Below are 25,060 nucleotides of genomic sequence, written 5' to 3'. Positions count from 1 at the left end.
CGCCAGCGACGCTTTCGGCGCTAGTTCACCAGCTGCCCACAGGCCAATGGCGGGGGGGGGGGGGATTTTTTTTTTTCCCCCCCCCCCCCCCCCCCCCCCGTTCACTGTGTCATTTGGTGGTCATTTTGGCAAGGGTGTGATCTGACGTATGCCCTTTGAAGACTATCAACATGGTAGCCCCCTGGATGACTAAAACTGCAATGACGAGGGACCTGACGGGTCCGTGGGTGGACGAACGGAAGCTGCCAGCGAACGAGCCGGAAGGGGTGGCGCGCGCTCTGCTCCTACCCGTTGTCAGGCCTGATGTCAACGGCAAATCGCTCTTCGTGGGGGGAAACAAGATCATCGAATTGGAAGACAAGTTGCATGAAAGCCAGCCCATCTGGATGGGCGAGGAGCTCAGCAAGAACGTGGATGAAGGGCAGGAGATGCTGATATCGGCGACCGGCACGACGTTCACACCGAACTGTTGACATTGGCAATGGCAGAATAGCGTTATGAGAAGGAATCGAAATATTCAACTCTCATTCTCGCTTCAGTACTTGATCTTAACCCTCACCCCCTCGCTATCCGCGGCCGCGTACGGCGCGAAAAAGTCATGCTCGGCGCGGACGTCGCGCTCCGTCGTCTCGAATAGCTCGAGATCGAAGCGACGGAAGAGGTTTCCAGTGACCAGTCCGAGCTCTTGCTTGGCCAGCTCGAGGCCGATGCAGTTGCGGCTACCGCGGCTGAAGGGCACCCAGTACCGGTCCATGAGCCTGCGCTGCTCGGGCGTGGCGGTGCACGTCGGGTCCGTCGCCGGCAGCCACCGCTCCGGCTCGAACTTTTCCGGATCGGGGAAGATGTCCGGGTTGTTGTGTAGGTCGCGCTGCGACATGGACATGACGGTGCCGGGTGGGAACGTGTACGTCGTCGGGTGCGGGCCGGGCGTCGTGTAGGTCATTGGGCTGGTGGGGTTGACGCGCGGCAGGCGGCCCGAGACGGGCGAGGCGACGCGAAGTGACTCTTGGATGACTGCGGTCAGGTAGGGTAGCTTGTTGAGTGTTTGGAAGTCGACCAGCTCATCCGTCGGTGCGGTAGAGCAGGACAAGACCTCGTTTCGGAGGCGCTCGTGGACTTTGGGGTTGGACAGGACATAGAAAACAAGGTTGCCAAGCGTATTGCTGGTCGTTTCAGTCCCGGCTCCCAGGACCTGGGTTCGTCAGCTTGCCGCATCTACACGGAGCGATCCAGGTTTGAACTCTACCATTTCAGCTTCGTAGGCCATGCGGAGGGGAGTCTTGTCTTCGGGTGGCAAGAGATCGGATGATGCAATCTGACTTCATCAGTTTCCCATGATGAATAAGAGAATGGGGATATGCGACTTACTGCATCCAGCACCGTCATTTCTCTCGAAGTGGGATTGCCTCCTTCCGCGGCAATTTGCTTCGCCGTGTTACGCAAGACCTGAATGAGGCAGTCAGCTTGACACATCTACCTTTCAACAGATTCTTCTTACTTCTCTCTTTTCCACGAGCTTGGTGACTTCTGGGTCTAGGTATCTCCAGACAGAGATAGGGACAAGGTCCATGACCTGCATGATAGGGATGAATTTCTGTATGTCCATGGTTTGTGCCGCAGTACGGATAGTCCGGTGCATGGGTGGATCAAAGTCGGGGGCATCGAGATTGTGTCGCGGAGTCGGCTCGCAGAACATAGAAATGACATCCATGGTCAAGCTTCGGAAAGCATTGAAGCAATCGCACGGCTTTCCAGCTCTTCCAAACTCATCAAATCTATCCAGCATCTTCTTGAGGTGTACATGCACGCGTGGCTCGAGCTTGGCGACGTTGGCAGCGCTAAGAAATTTCGATATGGGGCCGCGTCGCCTCCGATGCACCTCGTGCTTTACCGTCGTGACTATGGCACGTCAGCTCAAACAGGCGCCGATGGCATATAGCTAAGTGACACACTCCCAGCGATGTTGGTTCCAGCATCGAAGCAGTAAAAGCGAGCGTATTTGTCCAACTTGTTTGTGCTGTTGTAGAGAACATCCCAATATGTCGGATCGGAGATGTGGACTTCGTTGGGGCCGAGGCGAACGATTGGACCTTTCGCGACGATCAGTATGAGATGTTTTCTTGGGAAGATATACCATTACCGTATTTCTTATGCATCTCTTCCCATCTGAGGAACAATTTTCCACCGCAGATGGCATTCCAGTAGAATTCATACAATGTCGTCGCGGCTGCGATCTTAGGGCCAGGAACAGAGGAGAGGGGATGGAAGAAAAGACGTTGTACAACGCGCCATATCTGGAAGAGAAGCAATGCGCCGAAGGCAGTGGCCAGCAGTGAAGTTGAAGCCATGCTGGGGGAGCCGAGGCACAGAATTGAGGAGGTGGATGGGTGATGTATCGAGCTACCCGAAGAGAAAGGGCTAAATACCCCCTTGGGCGATGGCACCTGCCAACAATGCTGTGAATACACTTGCGAGAGGGCGAGGTCCAATCTACAACGAATCGCAAAATGCAGGGCGGGAAAGTTCGCTGAATTTATGGAATTTCTATCAGACCAGAAGTCCACATGTGGTATGGGTTCTGCATTAGTTCAATCAGCATTTTCTGAGGAGCGATTGGCTGGCGGGCGGGAGAGTTGCTGATGTAGGCTGTAGTTGTTCCGCAATTGTGGTAAACCTCCGGGTCAGACGGGTTCGACACCGTAAGTGGAACTGTAAATGAAGGCTCATGAGCAGGGTGGTGATGTGTTGAATCTAATTCGTTGGGTTCTCCCTTCCCCACCTGGCGAGACCGTTAGTCTGCAGCCGAGGGTGGGTCTTTATCCTGGCCCCCACGAGCTACCCAGTCATGTTTCGGCTCAAAAGGGTGCAGATAAAGAGTCAGGGCAGCGAGGAGACTGTTCCGACGCGTGGCAAAGGATATTGCGCTTCTTTGGTGTTGCAGTCTTGTCAGCACCGCCCATCCACTACCCGGTCGACTTTGAGAAATCCTAGCCATTACTGCAGTCAGCTCCGAAACTTTAGCAGTCGCTGTTTTATCGTTTTCTGGACCCCGTTGAACATGGATGCAGTCCAAGATGGTAGGGCGGATCACGTGGAGTCGCGTTCTCGTGGAACTATCGGCATTCAGATGTACGCGCAACGGCACGCCCTGCGGTTGATCAGTAGTGGGGAAGGGCCGGCGGATTGAAGAAAACGAGTAATCGGCGCGCCATTGGGAGCCAAAGATTCATCAACCTCACCAATTGACAGAAAAAAAAGCCCACCTCCACAACTTCCCCAGAATCTCGGCCCCAGAAAGAGCTGCGGCCATGGTGCACCACCGAATCGTCGCGCTGGAAGCGATCCACTCGGCGCCGCCGACCTTCAGCTTCCCGGAGCCGCACACGTTCGAGATCACAATTCACCAGCGCACCGAGCCGCACCAGCTGCACGAGCGCATCCGCGATGCCACCATCATCATCAACGTGGTGCACCCGATCAAGGGCGAGGCGCTGTCGCCGGCCGTGACACCACACCTCAAGCTTATCGCCGTCAATGCCGCCGGCACCGATAGCATCGACCTGGAGGCCTGCCGCGCCCGCGGGATCCGCGTCGTCAACTGCGCCAACGCAAACGTCCAGTGCGTCGCCGAGCATGCCCTCGGCCTGTACTTCGCCGCCCGCCGCAGCACCGTCGTCATGCACGAGCGCACCGTCGGCACCATCGGCGACGGCACCGAGTGGGTCGAGAAGAACACGTTGAACCCGTACATGCGCGTCAAAGGCCGCGCGCCGCTGAACTGCGACGAGGAAGTCGTGGCGATCATCGGAAACGGGGCAATAGGTACGGAGAACAAGGTCCTGAAGGGAGAGGACAATGCTGACGAGTTGCTGTAGGCAAGCGGTTTGCAAACCTCGCGCGGCTGATGAGCATGCGCGTGCTGGTGGCGGCACGCAAGGGCGACAGCAAGCCGCAGCCCGATCGTGTCTCTTTTGAAGAGGCGCTTGAGAAGGCGACGGTGGTCATTCTGACGTGCCCACGCAGCCCAGAGACGATGAACCTCATCTCGACCCCCGAGTTCGACAGAATGCGACCAGAGGCAGTGCTGATCAACGTGTCTCGCGGCGGCATTGTCAACGAGCCCGCGCTAGTGCAGGCGCTGCGCGACGGGAAGATTGCTGGGGCGGCGACGGATGTGTTCGAGAAGGAGCCGGCGTTGGGTGGCGAGAAGGCGGAAAGCGTGCTACTAGGACCGGAGACGCGGGGGCTAAACTTGACCGTCAGCCCCCACGTCGCGTGGTTTGGCGAGAAGACGATGGAGAACTACCAGCGCATCCTGAAAGAAAACGTCGAGGGCTGGGTGGTGGGCAAGGAGCAGAACGTTGTTGCCTGAGCAAGACTTTAGACAGATTCCTACATGTCCTGGCTTTAGAAGGCGCGCTCCACTGAACGCGCCGACACGTGCTAGCGCGCGCTGTGACCCGGGTTGCTGCCTGTCGTTGCCTGGCACTAGACCTTTTCAACACAGCTCCCTAATTTAATCGTGGGCTATATATTCTCGTCGACAACCGGCTGCATTCCCCAGAATTAATGCACAGAAGGGTCTCATTTATTGCAAGGCGCCGCATCCACTCCACAGCCATGAAGCGTACCAGAGAGCACTCCTCAAATGACCCGGCAGCTCCGTCGCCTTCCCGCCCTCGGACAAGTCAACCACTTCAACGCCCTGCCTTTGGCTTGCCTCTGAACTGGAGGCCTGAGCGGTCCTATGGCCCGAATCAGAAATTTTACTTTCCGAACGCAGTTGCAGAATGGAGCGCCATCGAGGCCACCCTCCGCGAGACTTCAATGCTTGCTGTCATGAACCTCTTGACAGACAAGGACGAATGGAGACGGAAAGTTTTTGATGAATCCATCGTAGAACATTGGAGAAAGGATGCCGTGACAACAGAGGGCCAGGGCTTCTCCGATGAGATGTTCGACTTTGTAAGTATCCGAAACCACCAAACAGGCCCGATAGCTTACTTATCGCCATAGTGTATCGCGGAGCTGCGAGACAAAGCTAAGGAGCACGAAAGCACTGGCATGGTAGTTCTTTTTGATCAAGAAGCTGCCGCAGTCAAGTCAGACTCGATAGTCCCGTCTGAGCTCAAAGAAGAACTCCAGGCCGTCGCAAAACTACTTGAGGATGTCCCGGAAAAAGACAAAGATTGGCATCCCAACTCTGACAATCAGGTTCTTGACCTTGTCCATCCTTCTCTCTTTCCCCTTATGTACGGCCGCTCAAGAATCATTCCTGAAGAGAGAGGGGACTGCATACTGGATGACTGTTTTACCAATCACAGCAACGAAATCATCCCGACTCCATCTGACGATGAGGCCTATGAGAATATAGGCTCCTCCAACGTGGGCGGATCTCCTCCGCTCTGGTCCAAAAAGTACCAGTGGCTTCCCTCTGAAGTCCGCTTCGATGGCGACGCCGACGTCAAGATAACCAGCTACATCAACAATCTTCACCCCGTGCTCCACAGAAATATTTATCCAGTCCTCGAGAAGCTCATTGCTAAAGCCATTCCTGCGTGGTCACTGGCCCTCGGTATTGTGAAGGCAAGAAGATACAAGTGGCGAGAAGACAACCTCCGAATCCCCTGTCCGCACGGCGCCACCTACGAAGAGGTCTGGCCAGAAAAACAGAAGAAGCCAGCCAGGCCAGCCGCCGGTGATACGCCCTCCGAACAAGACCTCGGTTCGCAAGACAGCGACGACGAAGATTACGAGGACAGCGAAGAAGACGACTACGTCGCCTGGCGTGAGGCACACCGCAAGCTCGTCCTCCCACAACCGCGGGCTTACCGCCCCACGCCCTCTCCGGACTACGACTTGCGCCGCGAGTTCGCCGCCCAGGGCCTGCAGGTCATTGTCAAGCTCGCCAACATCCACCTGATGCCGTCCAACCCCAGCTACGCCGGCGGCTCCTGGCACGTCGAGGGCTGCCTGAACGAGCGCATCTGCGCCACGGCGCTGTACTACTACGATGAGCAGAACATCACGACCTCGCGCCTCGCCTTCCGCCAGCGCATCAGCACCGACTCCTTGTACTTCAACAAGACCGCCGGCCAAGACGACTACGGCGGAATCGAGTATCTGTACGGCATCGAGAGCGATGGACCTGCCATTCAAAGTGTGGGGAAAGTCGAGACGAGGGAAGGCCGCTTGCTCGCGTTTCCGAATGTGTGGCAGCACTGCGTCGAGCCGTTTGAGTTGCGCGACAAGACGATGCCGGGGCATAGGAAGATCGTGGCGTTGTTCTTGGTCGATCCGTATCAGAGGGTTATTTCGACGGCGAACGTGCCGCCTCAGCAGAAGGAGTGGTGGGGGAGGGAGGTGCGCGGGAGCGGGGTGTTGGGAAAGCTGCCCGAGGAGCTGGTGCAGCAGGTACTGGATGAGGTGGATGACTGGCCGATCGGGTTGGAGGAGGCCAAGGAGGTGAGGCTCGATTTGATGAAGGAGAGGAGGGTGTATCAGGAGGGCGTTCAAGCGAGCTTGGACGAGGCGACCTTTAACTTCTGTGAGCACTGAGAGATGGCATGATGGAGAAGGGCTGGTGTTGCGTGTTACTGTATTTTACGCATCAGAAGATGATATAGATACATCAGCATACAACTTGAGTTACAGATGGAACCTTCAGCAGTTCCAGAACCCCTAGCAATTCTAACACCTCCAGCAGCGCCACGACAGCTAACAATCGTGTGTAAATTGCTCCTACGCACGTCGGCACCAAAGGAAATGATCGCTCGCAATTCTCCACAAAGAATTTTTCGACGTGCGTAGACACTTTTCAGACGTCGATGTGTATTGAATAATTCGCTAGATAGTAGCTTCAACTATCCACTTGAGTGGAGCTAAGATGCTGATAAGAACACAGTTACTAAGAAATAGTTGCGATGGGTCAGATCTTTCGGTACCCACTGTACTACGAATTCTTAAGCGTAAAGATTCGCAGATACGAATATACGAAAATACGCAGATACGAATGTACGGAGATACGAAAATACGAGCTGGTTTCTGTATTGCCTTCATTGTCCTTATATTTTAATGAACGAAAAATGTTGTGGCCGGACACGTTAACTGTTTTATTCATCCCAGAATGTCCGTAAGTCCTCCGCCCTTTCCGGACTAGTTTTACCGCAAAATCCTGCTTTATTTATGTCCTCTCTCCATAATTCCAACATGTGGTTCAATCCGTAGTATTGACAAGGCAGTCCCGAGGTAGTCTTAAGGGTTCGACATTTTCACACAGCAACGCGCCTGCGCGGATCGCCAACCTGCCGAGGAAGTCTCAGAGGGACGTGCACACGGCTCCGGCTCCAGCTTTCGGACCGCGACTAGAGCGCTCATTCGGACCCGGCAGCAACGTCATCATTGAACCCAACCGAAAGAGCTTGGAACGGGAGAAGCAGCCGTTTCGACCGGATGTCGGACGTGCCGAGATTGCTCCCTTTTAACGCGCCCATCGCCACGCGGGAGCTTGGTATACCCCGCTATCCTACACAAGCCTCCTACCCGTCGAACATATTGTCCGCGCTCTCATACGTCTTGTACCGAATGCCGAAACATGCCGAACGACCGGACCTGTCTGCCATCCGTCCATGATGACGCCGAGAAATGCCATGACGGACCGATCCAGCGAGTCTACGAACGGGCCGCGGGAACGCTCTGTCTCAGCCCGCCCTTGGTGTTACAGCGCCAATCTAGGCTTGCTCGCTTCGCATCCAGCCAGTCACATCGCAAGGAGTACGGCGGTCCTTTAGAATCATAGCTGGAGACGCGGGCGTGCTAGTCAGTTCCCGTTTGGTACTTAAAGCCACGCTGCTGCTGAGCCCATGGTGCCTGTGACACCTGCTCTTCTTCCTCGTGCTCCAGAACATAGTCCCTTGCTTCTCGATTTTTCGCTACACCACATCTCAACATGGATTTTTCAGGGAAGATCGTCCTCATCACCGGCTCTGGTGGAGGTTTGGGAAAGGCCATTGCCGAGGCATACCTGAACGCCGGAGCGAAAGTGTCGATTTGCGACATCAATGAGGAGCGCCTTAACGTAACGGCAGGCGAGTTCAAAAGGACGCATGGTAACGACAAATTCCTTGCGACGGTCACCGATGTCACCGATGAAGCTTCCGTCAACGAGGTTTTCGCCAAAACGATAGAAAAGTTCGGCCGCCTCGACATCATGATCAACAACGCAGGCGTGGCAGATAAATTCGACCCAGTTGGTGCCGTCGACCGCTCCCTTTGGGATCGCGTCCTCGCCATCAACCTGACTGCACCCTTCCTCTTTTGCAAGCTGGCAGTCAATCAGTTCCTCGCACAGGAGCCTGCTGGCGGCGTCATCGTCAATATCGCGTCCGTCGCTTCCCTAAAGAGCGGCATAGCCGGTTCGTACTCTCCTCCCTACGAGACTACCTTTTTCTCCCCCCAGAAAAATCTCGATCCCCGAATCCCTTACCACTGCTCTTTCTTTTTCCCCCTCTCTCTTTAGCCTTGAAGAAGAACTGCTTGCTGAGTAGCGTCAACAACAACAGGTGCCGCATACACAGCTTCCAAGCACGGCTTGCTCGGACTGACCAAGAACACGGCGGCCATGTACAACGCAAAGAACATTCGAACCGTCGCGGTGCTACCGGGAGGTATGCAAACGAACATCAGCGAGGCCATGGCGACTGGAATGAACCAGGATGGCTGGGCAGTCGCTCAAAGGCAGATGATTCAGACCCTGAACGACCTCCAGGACGTTGCGCAAACTGTGCTGTTTTATACGAGCCCTAGCGCAAAGGGCAGCAATGGAGCCGTTGTGACCGTGGATGGTGGGTGGTTGACTTTTTAAACTCGGAATTGCCGGAGCCGCGGTGTTTAGGATGATAGTCTAATTGAATTTGGACCGCAGTCTGCGCATTTTCTCAGGGGAGCCGGTGAATAATGATTGTCTTAGTAACGTGGTCACAAGGTGCGTTAATTAAGAACTGGTGCCTTTAAGCTTAAAGTCATCAATGCAGCAAGGGGGTCTCCTGTTTCCCATTTGCTGCAAATGCCGAGATGTTCTACCGAACCCTGCACGATGATGCTCGTACCCATTTACATGGTACCCGACTCCAGCAGCAGCTCTAACATTATTTAAATTGCCCCACACCCCGCGTCGTGATGATCAGCCCACAAGCTATCTGGCCTTTGGTGATGTCATGCTGCCAATATCCCTGTGATAGTCTTTCACTCAACTCTTTCTCAATCTGGAGTTCCAATGCAAAGAGGATTATGCAGCACCGCGTCTGAGGGCTCAATTCAATTGCTATTTGCAAGTCATATTGTGAAGAATTACGTGAGTCTTTTATGGTAGGTCCACCCCACATTTTGCATGGGTCAAAGAGGGGTTGAGCGGAGCTTGTACTTGCCGTGGAACGGACGGACGGCAGTGCCGGCTGCATAAGTAATCAAGACGACTGTAGACTCTGCTGTATCTTCATATATATGTGTGTTCACGTTCCTTGGACACCAGCTTGCAAGCTCTTACACCATTAGTTGATCCCTTACCCAAACCACTTCCGTCAATCATGCCACTCAAGACATACCACCACATTTCGTCCGTCAAAGGGCTTTCCTCGGTCACAACTCTCATAACCGGTCCCAAATCTTCCATCCTCATCGATCCCCCATTCCTGCTTCCTGACGCTGAATCCGTCGTCGCCTGGGTTAAGAAGACCGCGCCAAACACGCAAGCAAGTGAAACCTTTATCAGACCAATGTCCCCACCCCCAAGCACTAAATAACACTAACATCCTCGACTCTTTTCGCAAAGCTCTCTGCCATCTTCACGACCCACCACCACCCGGATCACTACTTCAGCGTGAACCCCATCCTCGATGCCTTCCCCGGCGCACGCTTCCTCGCCGCGCCCTACGTGTGCGCGGGCATCGAGCGCGAGTACGACTCCAAGGTCATGTACTGGCCCGCGCAGCTCGGCGCGCACAACTTCTCGCCACGACCGCCCGCCAAGCCGGAACCGTATCCTTTCAGCTTCGTATCCGTCGACGGTGAGCCGGTGTTCTTGCTGGGACCGGTGCAGGGAGATGCGGTGGACCATACGCTGTTTTGGGTGCCCGGGGAGAGGACGCTTATCGCGGGAGATGCAGTTTATGCGAGGAGTAATCATGTTTGGTACGTTTTCTGCACTTTCTTTGAGCTTCCCTTTTTTCGTTATAGTGCCTGAATTCTTTCAATGCACTTCTTTGACACTGAAACGTGTCTTGCTTCTTCTGGAGAGTTTGCTTTACTTCTTTAAAGGAGAGCGAGCAACCCTAAGCTAACTAAAAATGCTACAGGGCCGAAGAAATCGAAACTCCAGCTGTCCTTGCTGCGTGGTTGAGTACACTGGATCTGATTGAGTCTTTACAGCCGGCCAAGATCATCCCGGGCCACATCGAGGAGGGCTGGGAACTCGATGCGGAGAAGGATCTCGCGCACAACCGCGCGTACCTACAGCTCTTCAAGGAAAAGATCCAGGAGGCACCGAAGAAACCATCGGTGGACGACATCTACAACACGTTCAAAGAAGCCTTCCCGGCGGCGGATAAGAACTTGGACTTCTTCCTTGGACACCTGTCCAACCAGTTTGGCGAAGGAGGCGAGATTTGGGAGGAGAACAGGCATCACCGGGTAGCTCAGAAAACAAGTGAGGAATTAGAGGGATGGAAGGTTCCGCTGCAGATTAATTAATGTTGTTGCATGCGGGGACTGCGATGCCCATTCTTCTTCTCTGCAGTTACAAATAGTGGCGCAAATAGCGGGACAGCAAGTCCGGAATCTTATTTCAAGAGCGAAAGGAAGAGATCTGTGAAAATCAACGCATTCCGACGCACAGCATCAATCAGAGCCTTGGATATTATTCCCATGGTTTCCTCTCATACAGTGATACTACACGTGATCATTCTACTACACGAAGGTAGCTGCAAGGAAGTCCCTAGGACATAGGTCTTGTGTACCAGCTACACGTCCGAGGTTTCTTGTATTCGACAGCGGCGCGACGTCTAATCTTCACTTCCACATTGTCGCCAGATAGCTCTACCGTTACAACCTAGATTGTATGATAGGGTCTCTAACTGACTTGCACAGGTTCTCCATATATTGCTGTATCATTAGTCAAACTTACGTGGGTCCCGGAACTGACAACAACAAATACCCCCGCAAGTCAAGACTGTTAGATGGGAGGACTGTATGAAGGCTTGTCTTTTGGGGGAAGTGTCTGATATGTATGGAAAGCTGGCTGCAGCGCAGTGCGTATTGAGATGTCACTGAGGGACCAATGGTTCATAGATGTACACAGCGCGGATACTCGTTTCTCTGATGAAAAGCTTATTCAAATTTGACATTCTGCTGAAACTAATAATGAGACTGAGAGGCCCCTATGGTGTGCCATAATCATGGAGTTCGGAATTGCCAGGTTGTTCTACCGCCGTCTGTCAGCTGTGCGGTTTTCTCTTTAGCCATCCGATTCATCGCATCAATCTCAGTCTGTGCTGGGTTCTGAAGATCCACACCATGGAACAACAAAGCGATACTGGATGCCTTCCATAACGGAGCACCGACTTTTCTGTTGACGAGAATAGTCACGACAAGGTGAATTATAGAAAGAGCAAGGGTGATCAAGGGAAAAGCCATCCATCCCCATCTCACGCGGACATAAGTTTCGTCATGTATTGCCAAGCCGGGAACCATGTAGCTGGAGGTTGACGTGCGCACCTGCTCCGTCATGCTTGCAGCAATTCTTTCAAAGGTGGGCGCGAGGTCCCGATCTCTGAAGATGGCATCTGCCAGCCCGTATAGTCCTGTTTGCTGCTCGGGAAAAACGGGAAACCGCTCGTGGCCTTTGAATTGCGTGAGGTTGAACAATGAGTTGATGAATAAGCCCACCCGTTTTGCATGCGCAGGGCTGACCGCGAATACCCTCGCCTCTTTTGGGAAGTCACGGGCATTGGAATCCGGGACCGTCAGCACGTCACACCGGCCAGCATCGGTCTGCAAGTATGAAAGTTGTCCGTCTTCTTCAAAATGCTGATCGATCTGTGAAATTGCGGTCGGGCCAAAGTTGAGCGTAGATCCGTTGCTAACGCTTGCTCCAGTGAAGACTTGGCCGCACCAGTACAGCCCACACGCGGTGATCTCGGGAGCCAGAACCTCGGGTGTGATATGTGGCTGACCTAATTGGTCCTCATCAAAATAAGTCGCGTACGCAAGGATAGTGGCAATGAATCCTGACGTAGAAAGTATATTTTTGCCTAGCCCTTGGTCGAGCGGTGGAGCAATGACTTTGATTTGTGTCCACTGACCAGCGTATTCGGCGGGACGGGAATTGTTGGCCGGGAAGTGGATGTTTTGAATGTGTGTATCGAACGTGATGTTTTCATTGATTTGGTAGGAGCAGTTTGTTGATGAGAACGCCCATGCATCATCCTCAGCGGGAATCAAAGGCCCGTTGGTGGTGTTGCACGTTGGTTCGATGATCGATGTCAAGTTGCGGCACGTGCTGCAAACCCCAAGGGATACAACTGACTGCGGCCAAAAGCAGACCGGACTGGTACATCTGAAAGTAGATGAGGCCAAACTCGAGAGATAGATTCCGTTCAATATGGCACCTTGCATTGTAGCGTTTTCGATACTATCGAGAATCTGTGTGGCGGCCAGATTTGCAATACCCTCTGACTGTTCAACAAGCCTGCTAGGATATGCGATTATCTGCTGAGCAAATGGATCCAGTGCCATGGACAGAATCGTCAAAACTGCTCCGATAGTTGCGATCCAGTCTCTCCACGGTTCTCTGCGAAGGAGTTGCAAGGCGCCCCAGGGACCTCTGCTGGCTTCGTCGTACTCTTGCATCAGGATTAGAGGATGGGGTTCCTGCCGGAAATGAAGCCATTTGGCCTGGCTGATACATTCGCTGATGGAGAGGACCAGGCAAGACTTTGCGACAGTAACGAAAATGGACACGAGAGAGTTCGGTTGGATGGGGAGAGTCCAGTCACTTAACGCTTTTCCATCCTTCAGTACCAGGACGACGACAATTGCCATGATACATGCCGTTCCCAGAATCACGCAAACAATCTCCCAGTACCAGCAATTATTCAAATATGTGTCCAACTTCACTATACTCCTGGTCAGGTAATTACCCGTGGCTTCATCATCATTCAGAAAGGGATCTGGGGCGGTAGGCTCAATAGTCTGGCTTGGAGGATGAGAAGTGAGGGTGGTGGGCTGTGGAGTAGGTGACGATATTGTAGTATCCTGGGGGCTTTTTGAAGGTTGGGGGCTTGCTGAGCCGGGCCTTGCGCCATCCGTCTGGTTGAGTTCACGATCAGACGAACGGACAGATGACGCGCTGTTCGGTAAAGCGGTAAGAGGGATTGACTGGTGGTCAGTATGGTTTTCCATGTTGTAGATATTTCTGCTTTGATCTGGTTTCATGTGCATTGAGTACGAAGATTTCAGCTCCGCTCATCTCACAACTCACTTGGGCGTCTTCTCTAATATTACCCTCCCGTGAGCTTTATGCCGATCGATCTGGATTTGGCGAATTCTATTCAGCTCGCTACACCTGTCAATCTAAAAGCCTCCCTATTGTACACGTGAAGCCTGCTGTGCTACTATGCTGGGCTGACACGATCGGCTATCGTTCAATTGTCGTCTTTGCAGTAAGACATTCCAAACTTCACGCAAGCCACGCATTTCAGCAGTAAGCCGAAAAGATGGTGACCAAGAGTTTGCATAGCGGAAAGTGCCGTGAAGAATTGTGTTTCTCAATCCTCGCTTTAATAACAGGCAAACTTTGGCGACTGAGCTGACCACCTCCTGGCGTTGGTGGCTTGGAATATGCGCCTCCATAGGACGCCAATGAGAAGAGGCGTTAGCTCGTGATATTTAGTCGAGCGGGGTTAGCCTGCATCCACCTAGAACCACGTCGCCTTGATAGGCCTAGGATTTATATGTTTTTGCCGTATTAGCTGCTTCAGCCAATCATATATCCTGAGATAAGGACCTAGATAATTATAAGATAGCCGGATCTTTTGTGTGAGGGCAATTTCCTTTTCCTTTCTTCCCCACTACTGTGACTGGGCGTACTATATTATTCACTAACTAAATTGGGATCTTGACATGATATACTCGATTCACTTCGAGGCTCTCTTTTTACTTCTCTTTGTTCTCCATCGCGCTTGGGCGGAATTACCCATCTACATCGACCTTGTCCCTGGCTATGGTAACCTTTCCGGCTGTGCCGAGCCTCCGCTTCACGACATTGTCCGCAATATGGCTAGCGGATGTGGCGATGGGTCACATCTGACGTCATATACGTGCTTCTGCACCGACAGCTACAGCAAGTTCCTTTACGATATATCTACTGCCGTGTCATCACAATGCACCAGCACCAATCCAAAGGCACAAGCCACTAGTGCCTTAAAAGTGTTCGAGGAGTATTGCGCGAACGGTGAGAGTTACCGCCTGAATATGAGTGGCCCTACATGTAAATTTCCAGTTCTCCTTGATACAGGTAATATGCTGAATAAAGGTAGATGGCGCCGTGTTGTCTTCAACGACAATCACCACGGTGACGCCGGTGATGCACACCCCTACATATACAGAAAATGACTTCAACGATCGATTCAACTCTTCCAGCTTACGACTGGTACCCGGGCGCAATGTATACGTGCTATGGACAGCAGTAATGGCTACTAAATTGCATGAAGTTATTTTCTGACTTTTCGGATTATGCTCAGGTGTGCTGTATGATCCATTCGACTCGAAAGAACAAAGGCGGGAAGTGAAAGTCATTCTCTTTGCGCAATAATTTAAAGGCTACTTTTGAAGAGATCACAAAAGAAAAGGACATGTGTGTCATTTGTATCGTAGCCGCTATTAAGCTAGATATACAATATGAATGCGAATTCAGATTCATGGGATTGTGTATGGAGGGATATAGGTCCTAAGAATTGCGAAGCAAGCTACATGAACTACAACAGCCAATCGACAGTTTACCCTTCTCACCCGTCCACCAATGATGAAATTGAGCCAAAAACAGCGCTCTGGGTCAGTAAGCAAACTACTCCTATTACTGGTTGAAATCGATCACGATTCGACCGGCAATTTCTCCTCGCCGTAGCTGCTGCACCGATTCTGGTAACTTACTTAGCGGCCTTACTTCGCAAATTTGCTGTAGCAAGCCGCGTCGGGCATACTCAAGTGCCGCCGCCGTATCTTTCATGGTGCCTACAATGGTTCCAATGATATGTAAATTCCTATTAATGAATTGGTATGGTTCAGCCCCGACGAAGGTAGACCCAACACTCGCTACTCCGTGGGTTAGTGCAGATATTATGAAATCTGAAGGGAAACTTACGAAGACCGACACACATTACTTTCCCCCCGATCCTATCTCCAATGTAGCGAATGGCATCTGCATAGGCCTGGGGCGCGATAACGAAGACGGCATGGGCGCCGACCCCACCACAAAGCCTCTTCACTTCTGCGACGACATCCGGTTCTGTCCGAAAGTCGACAAATGCTTCTGCGCCCAATCTCATGGATAGGTCTCGCTTTTCATTCCCACCGTCGATGACGATTGGACGCATTCCCATAGCTCTAGCGAGTTGAACGCCTTGGATTCCGACACCACCAGCCCCTCCTGGGAATACAGCATAATTGCCCGCCTTCAGACCAGATTCAGTCAGAGAGCGATGCATGGTGGAGGCACTACACATGATTGGTGCAGCAATATGGTCTGGGACCTCGTCCGGAATCGGAGAAGTGTATCTCGCGGGGGATGTGATATACTGCTGGTACGTTCCTGCTTTCTGTAAGTGCTTCTTCGAGGCAAAACTACAATTCCCGTTTCTTACCGCTCACGTGTAGGCCTGTAGAAACCACCTTTGAACAGTAATTTTCCAGTCCATCCCAACACAACTCGCACTGCCCACACACGTCCCAGAGAGGCTTGACGCCTCCACGATCACCGATTTTCCAATTCTTCACATTGGCCCCAACCTTCACCACGACACCGGCTCCTTCGTGGCCAGGGCTTCTTGTACCAAAATGAGACATGGGAGGGTCTTTCCAATCGTGCTGCATGAAGTGAACATCCGACATACAAAGGCCAGTGACATTGAGCTTCAGCAGCAACTCGTCTGGGCCTTCTCTATCTGTAAGTGTCCACAGCGCCTCGTGACAGCTTTCGCAAGGTAGTGCCCACCCGGTTCTGGAACATCAACATCCTGAATCTCCAGCGTGAAATTCTCCCCCTCGTTGATGACAACAGCGGCTTTGCATTTCTGGGGAATGGCGATTTCGGGTACAATCTTACTCGAAGTCAATTCTCGGTTATTCATCATAGGCGACTGAACGAAGAATACTGCAAAATATCTACTTTGAGGGTGGCCGCATCTAAATAAAAGTTTTCCTCGGGTTGGTTGAGTGATCCGCCGGAATTTATCACCATTTCCAGCACGTTGCTTCCGGTGGAACACTGAGCACGATGCTTCCAAGCTTAGCTCACAAAACACAAATTCCCTTATCGAGCGTCGCCGACACATATGGCAGCATTGCCAGTTTTGGCATCCCTACCGCTGTTATCCAGCCTACAGGAGAGCATCGACTATAAAACAATGTCCACTGTCATTCATTCTCACTGGTTGGCTTTTTTCTTTACATTTTCTTTTTTCCAACCCGCTGTCCTTGCTTACCAAGAACCATGAATACAGCGCAGGTGGCCAAGGATATCAACACCATTTTCATTTTCATCTCACGCGAAGATGTACCAGACATCACCACAGCGGAGCCAGTCGACTGCATAATTCTCTGCGTTTCATCCGTCCTCCACAGCGCCGAGACCGTTTTCAAAGCCCTCCAAGCGCGTCCGCATCTCACGAAAACCCTAGTTCTCTGTGGCGGAATCGGCCACTCAACCAGATACATCTACGAAGCAGTCGCCCGCCACCCCCGGTTCAAGGATGCCGCAGCCGAGATCCAGGGCCTCCCCGAGGCCCAGGTGCTCAACGTTCTTTGGACCCGCTTCTTCACCTCGCCAGACCCGAAGGAGCGCGGTCCACGCGTCCTGCTCGAAGACCGCTCCATCACCTGCGCCACGAACGCCATCGAAGCGCGCAAAGTCCTCGAGCGCTCCGGCATCGATCCTCCCAGCTCCGTCATCGTCGTTCAAGACCCCACCATGGTCCGCCGCACGGTCGCGTGCTTCGACAAGGTGTATGCCGACACGACACCCAAGGCCCCGCGCTTCGTCGGCTGTCCGATTTTCGTCCCGCTCGTTCGGCCGGCCCAGGATGGTGCTCAGATCGAGTACGATCTGCCGGCTGGTTGGTCGGCAGGGGATATGTGGAGCATGGATCGGTTTTTGGAGTTGGTCATGGGTGAGATACCCCGCATGCGAGACGACGACAAAGGGTACGGGCCGAACGGCAAGGGTCATATAGTTCATGTGGATATCCCGGATGAGGTTGAGCAAGCATGGGCACGTCTCATCGACGCACTTCCTCATCGCAGATATTGATGCGTGACCGGAGGGGAGTGACTGAGAAGGGCTTGCCTTATAATTGCATCATCTAGCTAGCCGCTCGAATCCAATCTACCCCGTTAGTTACGAAATGATTTTGGATTTTGTAGACGCTCCTGACTTGGCTGCTCCGCTGTAGACCAAAAAGAACCTTGATGGTTCCGCCGGGAGCTCATGCTGTTAAAGGAATAGCGCCTCCGCCGGAACGCCATCTGATTTCGAAAGCCCATGCCGTCCCAGCACCTTAATCTAACACAACTCATAACGCGCTGACGCTCCATCGCGTTTCGGGTCGGAGGATGGGCCCGTCTCCGACGGCTTTCCGAAGTCAAGGAAAGTTCCGAGTGCTCGCCAACGCTGCTAACGACGATGCCAGCGAATGGCCAAGCTTCCCAAATCGCAGTTACGAGCTGACACAGACACTCCACTGGATGATAGATCATAGCCGCTTCGCCCGAGCCAAGTGTAGTCCCACCGATTAGGGTAAAACAACAACAAAGAAAATACGACTTGCTCGAATAGGTGAAAGGTCTGTCATCAACACGGTACAACAAGCAGTGGGGCGTAACAGAAAACGAGGAGGTAGATGTCACAAAGACCCCTTTTCCCGACAAAAAGCAGAAGATGGTGTGGCTCGGCTTACACAAGTTCAGCGCTCGTATGTAGAACGGGCTGCAGCAAGGCTGTCGGCGGGGACCTCCGATCTCGTATAACCACAGACGAACCAGATCAATTGAAAAAATTAGAAGAAGGCAGTCGATATCGATTAGAGGAATGGCAGCCGGCTTGGAAAGCGCTGCCGGGGCCCGGATGAAACGGTCGACGACCAGGGTCTGCCCGCGCTTCCCGCTTCCCCGTCGCGATCCCCACGCTGAGAACCGCTGCGCCGGCGCCCGCCCTACGACATCGTTCGCGAACCGAAGATAATCTCCGTATTTCCCCTCTCTTTACTCGTTCTCTGCTTTCTTTGCTTTTTTTTCCTTTTCCTTGGTAAATCAGCTCATTGCTGAGGCTGCAGTTTCCATGCTCATCCATTGATGACAGACGGTTGAAAGTGCACCCGATTCGCTGCTCACGGACCGCCCTGGCCTTTCGAGGCGCGGGAATGCGCACCGGGAACAGGGAGACCAAAAAAGCGACCAATGCCAGGTCGTGTGACGAGATCTTGAGGATCGCTGTCGGAAAAGCAAAAATATCGTTGAGATCGCGGGCTGCACGCTTCCATTTCGGACATGAAATCTTACGGTGCCGTCATGAGGTTCCCACAAATGAGGCTTGTGGGCTGTCAGGCACATCAAAAATAAGGTTCATCTCGTGGGAGCCGGCGGTAAGCGACCCTTTTTAGTGCAGATTTAGTTGGTTTTTGCAAATGGACCGCTGCTTCGGTGCCTGCCGTGCAGATGGTGCGACATTGACAGATAACCGCGTCCAAGACGTTGCACAATCCCTTGCATGAGAGAGGGGAATAGTCGCTCAGCATGGGTCTACCTAAGGATCGCTCTCGCCCTGTTCTTTTGCCTGGGTCACCTCGCATTGGATGCGTCTGGGATATACATACCTCCGACCACGCGTGGTGAAATGGATCTCTGAGTAGCACAGGGACACATGCGGCTCACGACCGACCGCCCAGTTTTAACCACCACCTATCATGCTTTTAGGCATACTCGATACTTGCGCCCAAGCCGTTGAGGAGTCACTGTGCTGGGGATTATTCCACCAGCAATGCTTGAATCTTTACGGCCTCCTCTGGAACTTGTCTTTGCATGGCAGACCTCACAGTTCCCGCACGGCATCCGGCGAGGCTGGGGCATCGTCATTCTCATCGGCATCCTTTTTCCTATATGTATTCTCGCCGTTGTTCTTCGCACAAGACTTAGAGTACGAAGACGAAGCTTTGGCGTTGACGATTGTTTGATAATATTCGCTGTGGTCCGTATCATGATCACTTCCTACGACATCGATAGAGCAAACTAACCTCCAGTAGTTATTTGCAACTGGAGTAGACACTTGTATAATCCTTGGTCCGTTATCTTTCATAGCTTTCCTCGCAATAGGTAGTACACCTACTCTGATGATGCTGATACCGTCTTGACAGGTTTTCGTCTCTACGGATACGACCGACACGTCTGGGACATCACCCAACCGGTAGCGCTCCAAGCGCGAAAAGTATGCTTTCCGTTTGATTGCACAAACTCCGTTGTCCCCAACTGATCACTCCCTCCAGATAATGCTCGCCGTCGAACTCCTCAACTCGACGAGCACCTGCCTCACCAAAGTCTCGATCCTCTTCTTCTACCGGCGACTGGGCCGCGGCACCTACACAACAACCTTCCTACTCGTGGTCCAAACCAACATCGTGCTCATCGGCGCGTACCTGCTCTCCTTCTCCATCGTGCTCCTGCTGACGTGCCACCCGTTCGCGGCGCACTGGCTGCAGTTCTCCATCGTGTGGACGGCGCGCAACACGTACCGCTGCATGGACGAGGCGGCGACGACGGTGGCGGCCAACGCCGTGTCGATCGCGCAGGACTTTGTCGCGTGCTGCCTGCCCGCCGTGCTGCTGTGGAAGCTGCAGATGAGTCGGAAGAAGAAGGTGTTGCTGGGGTTGCTGCTGGGGTTGGGTATTCTGTACGTTGTCCTCCACCACCTCCTCCCCACCTGGTGTCCTGAAAGAGGAGTGCGTCGCTAAAGTGATGCAACAGCCCCTGCGTCGCCGGCGTCCTCCGCCTCTACTACACGGTCCGCGTCTACCAGAGCTACGACGCGACCTGGACCGCACACACGGTCCTGGTCTGGACCGTCATCGAGAACCACCTCGGCATCCTGTGCGCCTGCGCCCCGGCGCTGCACTCGTACGGGAAGGAAGTGTGGCGGTCGTACTCGTCGCGTCCGTCGTCCTGCGGGCTGCTGTCGTGCTGGCTGTGCACTAGTACCTTGAGCTTGTTCAAGTATCTGGGGAGCCGCTCGACGGGTCGGACGTCGTCGTCTTCGTCGTCGTTCTTTCGGCGCAGTGGCAAGAGGAGGAAGAGGAGGAGCGCGAGCGGGCATATTGAGTTGGAGGAGAACATCGTTGGGAAGGGTGGTAGCGGTGGAGGCAGTGGTGGTGGTCGCGGCGGCAGTAGCAGCGATGGGAGCGGCATCGGCAGTGTTGGTAGTGGGAGGTTTGGCAGGAGGACAGGGTCGAATGACGATGGTCGTGGGAGTCGGGGCGCCGGCACACTGCTATCGTCGTTGTCAGTGTTGGATGAGAGGGGCTCTGAACGTTCAATCATGATGGCTGGAGGGAGCGGGAACAACAGCGACGATAGCGACCTGGAGCGCGGACGGACAGACGTTGGAGTGTGGGAGTTGGAAAGTCCACGGGAGGTGGTGTTGCCAAACAGATTGCCACAGCGAGTGCCGCCTGCATACCTGAGGACGGATCAACAGCAGCAGCGGATGCAGGACCGACGCGCTACAATCCCCTTTCCTACGACAAGGAAATCCACGCGAGAAGGTCACCGGTCGGAAGACGATATCGGGCTAGCAATCACGAGGGATCCGATTGCACCTGTGCAGCAATATAGTAGAAGGAACGGTATGAAGCACAATTGAACGAATTATGCTGTCATTGCCTCGAGACAATCGCATGATTGACAATCAGTCTGCGTCGAACAAACAATTACGTATAATGGTATCAGCCTTTTCCAAAGCACCCAGAACGCCGCCCTCGACAGACATCTCTCCTCCGCCATCACCCCAACGACGCCTGCGCCCACCCCACCACCAGCGCCGCCAACGTGAGCATCCAACCCGCCACCCCAAACGCGCCCTGCACATCATCGCCCCTCTTGCACGCCCACACGACCGCAAACACGGAGCTGCCGAGCACGAAGAACAGCATGACGAGCAGCCACACGCGGTCGGCGAGGAAGCCCTCGACGAGGTTGATGCCCCAGCCGACGCCGACGTCGAGGCGGGCGCCGCGGCGCTTGGGCGCGCGCGCGTACGTCACGAACTCGTTGTCGTAGTCCTCCGGGTGCGCGAACAGGTGCATCAGGTACTGCGTCCCCACCGGCGGCACCAGGTCGTGCGGCTCGAAGTCGTAGACCGGGTTGCCGTGTGCCGCTTGTTTGGAAGAGGAGACCGGAGGCATGTCCGGGCATTTGCGGATGTCGACGACGCGGTTGCGGTGGACTTCGAACTGTCGTGTACTAGTTAGCAGTGTTGTGTGAGAGAGGGGTTAGAGACTTACCTGCACGAAATCGATGCTCGTCAGGCCGCGCAGGCGCAGGATCCGCCACCACTTGCGGTTGACGTGCGAGTACAGGCTGCGCACCGCCATGGCGAGATCCCGGTCGGACCGGATCTTCGTCTCGGTCACGTCGACGTGCGACAGCTTGGTGGTGAACTCGCCCTCATCCGCACAGGTCAAGAGCCACCGCGTGGGCGGGAGCGTGCTGACGCGGACGGAGAAGGGATTGTTGCTTCGGAGCGCCGTCGGGCTGTAGTTCGAGGGCGACACATCCCCGCCGCCGAGAGATCCCCATGTCGTGGCCGGGGAAGGAGCCAAGGATGGGTTGTTGCTGAAAACCTGGCTGGGCTCGGAGAAGCTGCTGTGGGCGCTGTGTGACGGGCTGCTCGGCGACGCATGGGCACGCGGTCTGTTGAGGTATGCTTCCAGCTCGCGTGCAGCACCCCGGCGGCGCTCGATGAAGTCATCGTAGAGCTCTTTTCCGCATGTCTGTAGAATAACTGTCAGCCTACATGCAGTCTGTTGCAGGAACCAAGGCGTGCTTACGCAGGTCCAGCGGACGCGGACGTGATCCTTCGGCACTGGCTTCTCGGGCCCGTAGGCGTCGTACAGGCCTGCTGCCACGCGGCCCAGCTGTGCCAGTGTAGCCTTGGTTGCGTGCGACAAGAAGCTGTGCACCGGGCTTCGTTTTTCTGGCAATGGCCTGATTTCGATATTGGACGGCAACCACAGGCTGCCACCCGGGCTGTCGGGCTCGGACAGGTTCAGCGTGGGCAATGTGACAGATCCGTCAAACGAACCCTGGCTCGCATCCCTGAGCTCGTGCATGGGACCGTTGGATTCGAAATGAGGAGACATCTGGCTGCGCACATCATCTTGCCGCACCTGCATCGGCGTGTGTACTGCAATGGGTCCTGACGCCATCGGTACATTGTTGGTGGTGCCATCGGACCCGGGGCCGCAGTTCGTGGATATTACGAGCTTCCCAGATGCTTCAGGGATCTGCAAATCGTGTTGGGTGCTTGCGCCTTCCCATCTCGGCGCGCTTCGGCTCGTTGCCGCCATCGAATCTGCCTCCCGCCGTGCCGTCGAGATCGTCGGACGATCCACACCAGTCGCGACATCATTGCCGATTGCGATGCTGTCCGCCTTTATCTGATCCGAATGGGGCCTAGGCGTCCCTTGAAGCTCGTGTTCGTTCGCTGACCGGCGAACCAGTTGCTTCTGCTCGTGGTGGACTGGTCCGCTGCTATCCGCTGTTTCTTGTGGTTCGAGAGATTTTCTTGCATTGTCCGAGCCCATGCGTGATTGTTGCTCATTCTCGGACTTCACCGAGCTCTGCATCAGACGTCGGTTCAAGCTTTCCATGTCTAGAGGTAACGTCCGCGATCCCTCAGAAGCCCCACTGGCGAACGTTCCGCCAGACCTAGATCTCTTCACCAGCCTGTGGGTCGCATGTCTGACAGAAAGCCCTTTCGTCGGCGTAGGGACAATACTCGACGGCGGCGAATAATCCGAGTCGCTGGTATCCATGACCGGCTCCGACCAGGCCGACGCCTCCTCCGGTCCAAAGGAGAGGGTGCGAAGGAGGCTCTCTGTCGGCGAAGTCGCCAGGAAGACATCTTCATCGCCGTCATCCCGTTCAGCCTGGTCTGCCACGGCCGCCTGATCCGCTGCACGATCCCTGGCAGGAGGCCGCTGCGGCGGCACACCAACCGCAGGACGAGGCACAGGCGTGGCAGACGACGTCGGCAACTCGAAAACGGCAGGCTCGGCTGGAGCCTCGTGGAGGCCTGGCACCTGATGGACGACGGCAGCCGGCGGCCTGGCCTCGAGCTCGACAGGCGGCAAAGGCTCTGACGGTGGTCCTCCAAGGCCATCATCATCATCACCACCGGCTGTCTGCTGCTGCTCCGGCGCTGGTTCTAGCGTCGGGGCGGCGTAAGTACGCCTGATGCTCTTTTCGTGGATGGCGCCGTTGTCCAAGCGCAGGTCAACAATCTCGTTCGCGTCCAGCGTACGCCTGAGCAGGCGCAGCACGAGTCCCTTGCGGCCTTTGCGCACGCCGGCCTTGATCATCTGGGTGAATGGTTTCTGCTGTTGGCCGGTAGCATTGGATAATTTTTGTCCCGCCCCTCCGGTTTCTGCCTGCTGCATCGAGGCGATCCATCCAGGAAGATTCTCAGCCAGGAACTGCTTCGAGACGGACTCGACCTCCGACCAGCCCTTATCAGAGACGCTCAACGGCAGATGCGCATCCAGAGTGGCCGAAACATCGTCACCGCCGCCTTGCTGCGCCGAATCCGCGCCGACAGACGCAAAATTTGGTAGGCCGGTGAGCCCGTCGTAAGACGGCGGCGGGGACCTGGTAAGGCTGCGCGCGTCCGACGACCGGATGCTGCTGCTGCTGAGCAGCGACAGCCGGTTGTTGCGGCCCTGGCACAGCGTAAAGGTTGACGGCGAGGCTGATCGCCGCTGCCAGTTCTCGACGTAATTGGTTTCCATGCGCGCGGCGATACTCGTGTGGCTGCCTGAGGTTCCTCCTACCACTCCTCCTCCTCCTCCACCTCCGCCGGCCGCGAGATTCAGGTTCCTGTTAGGAACAGGGCTGACAATGTCCTTTAGCACCCCCCGACAGGCCGAAAAATTAGCCCAGGTCCGTTCGAGAATGGGCGATTCCCAAACCAAATTCAAGGGCGCCACAGATACAGGTGCTTCTCTCTCCCCACCCCCCACAACCACCATTCACACTTACTACCTTCGACGAATGGGAACAAAAACGAAATAACGGGTTACATTACCATGGCATACACCAAGGCTAACATGGCACCCAGGCGCGGTATTCAGTCATCGACGAGACGCCCACAGCAAACAGCGCCTTATCGGTGAGAGGATGAGAGAGAGGCGACGAACAGAAAACTCACAATATCCGGGCGTAAGTGCGCGCCAGCGCGCGCGCAATCAGCCTGGCGGGGGTCCTCTTTTCTACGAGCAGGCAGCAACGGGGCGAACCAAGGCAGAAATGGAGCATCGCCCATGGGGCTGTGTGAAACCCTCACATCCCGTCCCCATCCCCCAGGCCCTACTACGCGAAGAACGGGAAAGCGCGCACGTCCAGCCGCAAACCCGCCCGCCCGCAACGCGCTAGACGATCGTCAGCCAAGAGGGAGGCAGTGACTCCTCGCCTGTCATCCGTGGCGGAGCTGAGTGGGGGCCAAGACAATGCTCGATAATTGCCGCAAGTA

The 25,060-nt window shown here is 54.6% G+C and overlaps 9 protein-coding genes across 9 annotated transcripts; 7 read left to right on the top strand and 2 right to left on the bottom strand.

The window, feature by feature from the left end:
• Positions 1–170: 170 nt before the first annotated feature.
• LTHEOB_7742 (Glycoside hydrolase family 16) lies at positions 171–473 on the top strand (the record flags this gene model as incomplete). The annotated part of the gene is made up of 1 exon (XM_035517142.1): positions 171–473. The coding sequence occupies one exon, from the start codon at positions 171–173 to the stop codon at positions 471–473; it is 303 nt and encodes a 100-aa protein (XP_035371251.1).
• Positions 474–535: 62 nt separating this feature from the next.
• Positions 536–2,348, bottom strand: LTHEOB_7741 (Cytochrome p450; the record flags this gene model as incomplete). Its single annotated transcript, XM_035517141.1, has 6 exons — positions 536–1,192; positions 1,247–1,315; positions 1,369–1,446; positions 1,499–1,899; positions 1,953–2,090; positions 2,141–2,348. The coding sequence occupies 6 exons, from the start codon at positions 2,346–2,348 to the stop codon at positions 536–538; spliced, it is 1,551 nt and encodes a 516-aa protein (XP_035371250.1).
• A 960-nt stretch (positions 2,349–3,308) lies between these two features.
• Positions 3,309–4,372, top strand: LTHEOB_7740 (Glycerate dehydrogenase; the record flags this gene model as incomplete). Its single annotated transcript, XM_035517140.1, has 2 exons — positions 3,309–3,822; positions 3,876–4,372. 2 exons carry the CDS (start codon positions 3,309–3,311, stop codon positions 4,370–4,372), a joined length of 1,011 nt encoding a protein of 336 aa, XP_035371249.1.
• Positions 4,373–4,620: 248 nt separating this feature from the next.
• LTHEOB_7739 (uncharacterized protein) lies at positions 4,621–6,558 on the top strand (the record flags this gene model as incomplete). Its single annotated transcript, XM_035517138.1, has 3 exons — positions 4,621–4,965; positions 5,017–5,252; positions 5,325–6,558. 3 exons carry the CDS (start codon positions 4,621–4,623, stop codon positions 6,556–6,558), a joined length of 1,815 nt encoding a protein of 604 aa, XP_035371248.1.
• A 1,390-nt stretch (positions 6,559–7,948) lies between these two features.
• On the top strand, positions 7,949–8,863 carry LTHEOB_7738 (Short chain dehydrogenase; the record flags this gene model as incomplete). The annotated part of the gene is made up of 2 exons (XM_035517137.1): positions 7,949–8,414; positions 8,562–8,863. 2 exons carry the CDS (start codon positions 7,949–7,951, stop codon positions 8,861–8,863), a joined length of 768 nt encoding a protein of 255 aa, XP_035371247.1.
• Positions 8,864–9,584: 721 nt separating this feature from the next.
• On the top strand, positions 9,585–10,746 carry LTHEOB_7737 (Metallo-beta-lactamase domain; the record flags this gene model as incomplete). Its single annotated transcript, XM_035517136.1, has 3 exons — positions 9,585–9,722; positions 9,830–10,188; positions 10,353–10,746. 3 exons carry the CDS (start codon positions 9,585–9,587, stop codon positions 10,744–10,746), a joined length of 891 nt encoding a protein of 296 aa, XP_035371246.1.
• A 6,016-nt stretch (positions 10,747–16,762) lies between these two features.
• Positions 16,763–17,578, top strand: LTHEOB_7736 (uncharacterized protein; the record flags this gene model as incomplete). Its single annotated transcript, XM_035517135.1, has 1 exon — positions 16,763–17,578. The coding sequence occupies one exon, from the start codon at positions 16,763–16,765 to the stop codon at positions 17,576–17,578; it is 816 nt and encodes a 271-aa protein (XP_035371245.1).
• A 2,230-nt stretch (positions 17,579–19,808) lies between these two features.
• On the top strand, positions 19,809–20,634 carry LTHEOB_7735 (Integral membrane protein; the record flags this gene model as incomplete). Its single annotated transcript, XM_035517134.1, has 3 exons — positions 19,809–20,209; positions 20,284–20,468; positions 20,531–20,634. The coding sequence occupies 3 exons, from the start codon at positions 19,809–19,811 to the stop codon at positions 20,632–20,634; spliced, it is 690 nt and encodes a 229-aa protein (XP_035371244.1).
• A 680-nt stretch (positions 20,635–21,314) lies between these two features.
• On the bottom strand, positions 21,315–24,320 carry LTHEOB_7734 (Transcription factor c2h2; the record flags this gene model as incomplete). Its single annotated transcript, XM_035517133.1, has 3 exons — positions 21,315–21,764; positions 21,816–22,304; positions 22,362–24,320. 3 exons carry the CDS (start codon positions 24,318–24,320, stop codon positions 21,315–21,317), a joined length of 2,898 nt encoding a protein of 965 aa, XP_035371243.1.
• Positions 24,321–25,060: the final 740 nt, after the last annotated feature.

Source organism: Lasiodiplodia theobromae (genome assembly GCF_012971845.1).
Source record: "Lasiodiplodia theobromae strain AM2As chromosome Unknown scaffold_23, whole genome shotgun sequence".
Classification (NCBI taxonomy): Eukaryota; Fungi; Ascomycota; class Dothideomycetes; order Botryosphaeriales; family Botryosphaeriaceae; genus Lasiodiplodia; species Lasiodiplodia theobromae.
This window is presented reverse-complemented; position numbering and strand designations above follow the sequence as displayed.